Source organism: Buceros rhinoceros, unplaced genomic scaffold (assembly GCF_000710305.1).
Source record: "Buceros rhinoceros silvestris isolate BGI_N320 unplaced genomic scaffold, ASM71030v1 scaffold308, whole genome shotgun sequence".
Lineage (NCBI taxonomy): Eukaryota > Metazoa > Chordata > Aves > Bucerotiformes > Bucerotidae > Buceros > Buceros rhinoceros.
In genome coordinates, this window is record NW_010427207.1 from 41,651 (window position 1) to 48,360 (window position 6,710).

Here is a 6,710-nt window from a genome sequence, read left to right on the forward strand (position 1 = left end):
ATTCCTGCTTTGCAAAGCCTTTATTAAAAATCATTTATTTCTAAAACCTGTGTCCTATTTTTTATTAATTCAATGGCTCCTCTCTTTTTAAAGATTCTCCTTTTTGCATGGTGAGGATAGCTCTTAAATGAAAAATGCCATTTATATTCTATGATTAAAGAAATCAGCACGCAGCATACCTAGAATAAGCTTAGAGCAGTGGCTGGCCTCTCCTCTCACAGTCAGCTCCTGTCGTTATTCCCGATTTTCAGACAGGAGGGTCTCTGTTTGCCTTCCCTGACCACATCCCTAGGGTGTCTGAGCACCTCAAAGGCAGGACTGAATTAAACACGACAACATCCCCAGGCACTCAGTGCTGTTATCTCCATCTCCCAGACCCCAGAGAGAGCACCTGGTCCCTGGGCAGGCAACTGGCAGTGCCTGAAGGAACCTCATCCTACGGGTGCATGGCAGGGCCAGAGACCCTGTGACAAGCTTGGACTTGCAAGATTAAAGTCTTTGCAATTTACAGAAAGCCACCCACCAATTCAGTGGAAGGATCAGGACTAGTGCCTGGGTCTCCCAAGTCCCAGTCAAACATCTCATCTCCCCATCTGTATTTCCTCACACATGTCCCGAAGTCTAAACAATAGTCTCACATTAATAAACTCGTCCCACCTACATGTAACACCTTTTAATACCAGCAAATATTTTTCACTTTTTCTTGGCCACAGACCAAGCTGGAAAAATCCCATTTTAGACCTTTCAAGCAGGACGCAAGCTCTATATGTAGGTTGCTGTCAAACTGATAGAGTGGGTGCATGCAAAGTGAATATTGTTACCTTTGCAGATACCAAATTCATCACCAAAGTCATCCTCCTCAGTGTAAAACTGGCACTTCAGCCCAGGACCACACTTGACACCATCCATACCCGAGACCGTACGATAGCAAGTCTCCCCCAGAGCAGCTGCACACACTCTGCAACAGCCACAGTCATCCAGCACAGTTCGTTTACAGCGCAAGGTACTTTTGCATGCGTTACTGTCACAGGGCTCGGGACAATCTACAGCGTATTTCGCACTCCAGGCAGTTCCAGCGTGCATGGGCATCAGGAGGAGTGTGAGAAACAGGAAGCCCTTCATGTCTTGCAGGGGTAAAAGCTCCATCCCAAAGAGCAGGCTTTAATGCTCAGCCTGCTGGTGCCTTGTGCCGAGGGAAGCAGCGGTACAGAATCCAAAGTGGTAGCTGCACACATCAGCCTGCAAGTTTATGAGCTTTATACAGTTTGTTGCCCACATGCTGCACCGTCGTCAGCTTCCTCAATCCGGCAGTGCTGCTCCTGCCAGCCTCCCTTGTTTCAGTTTATGAAATCCAGGATGAAGGTTGGATTAGCACTCTGCTGCCATCCAGGAATTGAAAAGCCTGAGCTGATGTAATCTGTTATGTTTAGTTGGTTGTTTTGCATGAGGACTAAAAACTCTCTCACATCCGTCTCAAATGCTCAAGGACGTCTGCCAAAAGAAAAAAGAAAACCCACACACAACGAAAAGAAAAATAAAACCAAGCCCGAGTTGGTTGCATACCTTCCTGCAGGACAGGGATCTCTCTGACACTGGGCACTCTGCTGACAGGACAGCTCTGCCTCACTAACACAGCTCACGCAGCCAGAAGAAAATCACACTGAATCATCTCACTGCTCAACGAATGATCTTTAAAAGAATAAAACTTTGCAATTCTCGTCAAGGGGTCATGGACAGTTACTTTAATAAGCAAAGTGAGATCATGCCATTTAACAGCCGAGCTCAGATGTTTCAGTATTGTTTTTCCTGCCTGCAGCGAAATGGTACTTTTAAATGAGTATTTAGGTGGAGATGAATTAAACATTTTACTCAAAGATTACTGCTAGAACTAAGGTCAGACAGAAACCAGCATTTTGTGGGATCTTCTGCAGGAAGTTCAGGAGAACGATCAACGAGCTGCCCTGACCTAACAACAAAGGGGGAAATCCCCATCCGTCACTAGCACCGTCTGCACAGCCTTAACGTGGATCTGGGCAGGGGGGGCTGATTCTCCTCTTTACACCACTTCTATCCTGATCTATGCCTATGGGATGCCCTGATGCTGTTCTTCAATGAAATCAGTGTAAATAAACAGAAAATAAGTCCATTTCCTCTGACCCTCCCTCTTAGACTTTATTCAGGTTGCCGGAACCTTGACAAGAAACAGCAAATAACCAGACAGTTAGTGAAACAGACAAGCCACCACAGAGATGGAAATTTCTGCTCTAAAGACAGATCTACAGGAAAGAAAAAAAGGAATAAAGGGAGCCATAAATGTATCTCTGAATACCAAAAGTTCCTGCCACTGAATTAGGGGGCACCGAATCAATCTGAACTTGCAGGTGACCAGCTTGCCATTTGGGAATGCTGTGTCTCGAGTGGGCTGAGGACACTGCCCATAGGCTGCCAACTAAAATGAAGGGCTATTCTGGAAATAAAAGAGAGCAGGAAAGCTTTTCTTCATAAATGCAAATGTGAATTTATAGATCAAAATGCTTAACTCTTCTCTCCTGTGAAGAAGATGAGAAAACGAATATACTGTATGTTGCATTTGGGTAGGTTATTCATGCACTTCTGGTATATGTGAGTATAAGAACCTGGATAGTATAGGATAGCGTAGCACAGCAGAGAAAGAGAAGAGGCATAGGCGAGGAGGGAGAGGGAGAGGGAGAGGGAGAGGGAGAGGGCCTAGTATGTTTAAGACATGTCAGGTGGAGGCTACACTAAGGCAAGTATTTGCAGGCATCCATCTTACATGGTATATAGAGGGAGAGGGAGAGGGAGAGGGAGAGGGAGAGGGAGAGGGAGAGGGAGAGGGCCTAGTATGTTTAAGACATGTCAGTGTGAGGCTACACTAAGGCAAGTATTTGCAGGCATCCATCTTACATGGTATATAATTACTCAAAATACAGTTCTAATCACAGTTGCCAGCTGGCAGATGTTTACATGTACTAGTTCATGCCTGTTTTCACATGTAATCTTGGACCAAATGGTGAATGTAAAGTGTAAGATTAAAGCATTAGGTTGAAGTCTTGTATAAACAAAATGCTATTGGTAGCCATGAGGTGACAGCAATTAGGAGCAGTAGACAAATTAGTCTTCAAAATCGAATGCAACTATCTTCTGGGAGAGGAAAGGAATACTTCAGACACGGAAGTGAAGATTTCAGCTAAAAATCAAGGAGGAACAAAAATAAGTTATAATAAGCAGATAAATTGGAAATGGATGTGCTATCCCTGGTCTCAGCACAACTACAACATGTCAAAAGCCTGTTTTAAAAAAACCCACAACCCAACATCTCCCCCATACTCCACAGGTCAATAGAGTAATGTGAACCACTGCCCATTTCTGCTGGCATTAGCATCAACTAAAATGGACACTGGTTTATATTAATAGGTCAGGATATAACCTGTGGGGCTGAGGAGCCTATGTAAATCCCATTGAGTAGTCCCTCGGTGGCAGACAGAGGCTAAGCTCAGTCAGAGTGTCAGGGAGCACAGCCAAGGGCAGTAACCGTTTCAGTTACACAGCCAACTCTGCTTGCAAGGGTGAAATAGCCCAAGAAGCGGGTTGCATACTTAATGCATAAGACTTCACAGATCTGCAGCAGTAAGTAGCAGAAAGGCTCTTCCTTAAGTCCTTCCCTTAAGTCCCTCTTAAGTTAATTCACACCTGCCCTTAAATTCACATCTGCTTGCTCACTCAGAGGAGGTGACAGAGGAGTGAGCAGACAATCCACACATGCACTTGGGCATTTATGCCTGGTAGTAAACACCAACTGGTAAAATTCTGTTGTGTAAATGTATTTAAGAAATGCTCCTTATATAGAATACCAAACAAGATCTGAAAGGGCTGCATTTCGGTTTTGGGTTTCCCACAGGAAAAATGTCCTGGGGAGATGATAAATAAAAAAAAAATTACGCACAGATGTGGTGAGGAAAAGAAATCGTAAAAGAAATCAGCACACTCCCCTAGCAACTAGCCAATATTATTTGGAATACGATGGAAACTGTTTTCTGTGCTTGGAGCTAGAAGCCAAAGTAAATTATTACAATGGATCGAAAAATAAATGCAATGAAAGAAAACAATTTGAACAGATAGAGGTCTGGCTTATACATGAGTATCATGGAGGAAATAATGACACAATGATCTTCCACACTGTCCTCTGATTAATCAGTTAAATAAATCCAATGTCACTCCCTCTGGTTTTAATGTGTCTGTGTTATTTTACCTGTTGAATCCATTAAGCTTTTCTTTCCAATGAACAGTTTAATCCTGTAAAGCCCTGAACTAAGCTCTCCCTTGAAAACTGGTGCAACAGGAATTAATGAAGCTTCCCCAGCTATCAACAGCACAAAATTTGGCACCATTATTTAACTTGTGGCATAAGTATACTTTATATGTGGAAGATTTTTCTGGATCAGATTAGATCTGTGCTCTTTCTTTTATTCCATATTTACAGTATAAATTGTCTTGGTGCCAGTTTACATCGTAATTACGTCACTATATAATGTTTGGCATTCCTTCTAGAAGCAGAAAAGGTTTCAACCCTTAGGTTCAATGTTTTCCAGGGAGCTGGTTTATTATCAGCAAGCTGTGAACTGTATTTCCAGTTGAATACTTCAGATCACAATTGTTCTAGATTTTTTGTAAATAATTCATTTCTCAAGAAAAACAGCTTGAATGGGGGTCTTGAAGTTGTATTTATGCCCTCTGAAACGTTTGATCCCATCTGTTAAAGTTCCTCATGAAATTACATACCTCACAATACACAATTAATCTGTGCTGATACAGGGGAGCAAACTATTCATTAGACCAATAGTCTAAGGCTTTGCTTGTTCTATTCTTTAGATAGAGGGTAACATTTACTACAGTTCTTCTGAACCTAAGCATTCTGGCCACTGTCATTATCCAGACTTTTGAACACAGAAAATTGGGATAAGCAAGAAGCATTAATACATCTTTAAACATAGGAAAAGTTTTAAAGGCTTAATGCATGACCCTTGTTGCTCATTTCCAAAAGGCAGACCCTAAACTAAAAATATGTTACTGTACATTCCTGAAGGATCCAACCTTTTCCCAGGCTTCCTTTACAAAAAGCCATAAGCACAATGCTATATGAGAAGCAAAGATTCAAAGGGAAACACCGAAAGGAAGCTGAGCTGCAAAGTCCAAAATGAAAAGCCAGAAATAGGAAGTAAAAGATAAGAATCAGGAAAGTGAGATAGCAGCAAGGACTCCCCTTTGTATGATTTCTTTTCTTGTATCTTTTCAATGAATTACTAATTACTCTTTGTTTTGACTGTAACGTGGCAACTCAACTTCACTCTGGTAAAAATAGATGCTTTGGGACATTTCCGACTTGCTGAAGGCAAGAGGTGTTTACATCCTTTCTCCAGGCAGACCAGGTGCTACGCAAAGAACTGGATAGGCTGGCTACCTGCGCACAGCTTCATGAGCGACTATAGGAATGACTGGATACAGTGGCGTTATCTGTGGGGAGTCTCAGGAACTAAAGCCATACCTTGTTTGGTGCATATTAAAAATATGACCATAACTCCACACACAAATATGTGGCCTGTCCAGCCAGGGAGCTGAAAGCCAGACTGCCTGGACGTAACTTCTGCTCTGAATTTCCTCCCTTAGACCTGGCAGCTTCGAGGTCTGTGCTACTGGGTCAACAGGGCACAGGCCTGTTGCTCAGCAGCTTATGGTCATGGCCTGGCTCTGACTGAAAGATTTCTGCACTGAGTCACCCCTGCACAATACGACTATTTCCAGTGATTTTACAACCGCTGCAATGATCTGCATAGCAGAAATCACTGGCTTTCCCTCATTTAATTCATCAAGTCAAGTAATTCCACTCTGTTTGGCAAACATGTTCAAGAGACAAGAAACATCAGAGAGCGATGGAAAAGCTCTACTACATGGCGATAGGGGTAAATATTCTCCAAGGCAGGCAAGTTTGTGTTTGTCACATACAATAAATAGGTTAATTGATATACATGGGGGGAAATGGTGAAAAAATAGGTTGTGATTCTGTAATGCTGAAGTCGTTTTTTTTTTTACTACTTTCAAATCATATACTTTTCCAAAGGAAGAAAGAAATTTCAGTGCTCAATACCTCTAATATCTCTGTTAGAGTGTTTCTTAAAAGTACAAGAAAGTTACATGCCTTCTCTGTACTTCAGAAAATTTACTTCTCTGAATACAATGCTAAACTTCCCCAGTCACTCACAGCCCAAACCAATGCTCTGCCAGTGATTAAGCCACATGTCCACCAAGAAAAAAAGAAAAGCCTTTCCAAATAGGAAAACATCTCCACTTTGGGAATGATCCGTGACTGTCCAGTTTCTTTATTAATAAAAGAAAACAAGGTGTGAGTGATTGTTCTTTGCATGTTCTACCTAGGTGCTCACATGCATATATTCTGCCCATATGGTACTCAGCTTAAATGCTGAAATAATGTGAAAATTATTTTGTCTCTCACTATTTGACATAATTAACTGATACAGGAATAAACACTCATTTCTCTATTACCATGCAGCCTATGCTCTCAGAACTAGAATAAAATATAGTGAACTGGAACAAGCATTTTCATTAGTTTTGTTGGGACATAAACAATAACACAACAGTCAATCAAATGACAAATATTGGGAATTTTACCCTTT

At 41.9% G+C, this 6,710-nt stretch overlaps 1 protein-coding gene across 2 annotated transcripts in view; it reads right to left on the bottom strand.

Annotated features, from left to right (window-relative positions):
* The window catches only part of ESM1 (endothelial cell-specific molecule 1), a 6,746-nt gene extending 5,600 nt beyond the window's left edge, over positions 1 to 1,146 (bottom strand). The window contains exon 1 of one of the 2 annotated variants that reach the window (XM_010141766.1): positions 822 to 1,146. In XM_010141766.1, coding sequence (XP_010140068.1) covers positions 822 to 1,146 — 325 coding nt within the window. The remainder of the gene's footprint in view (positions 1 to 821) is intronic. The other variant, XM_010141767.1, reaches the window with a different exon arrangement.
* Between the last annotated feature and the right edge of the window lie 5,564 nt (positions 1,147 to 6,710).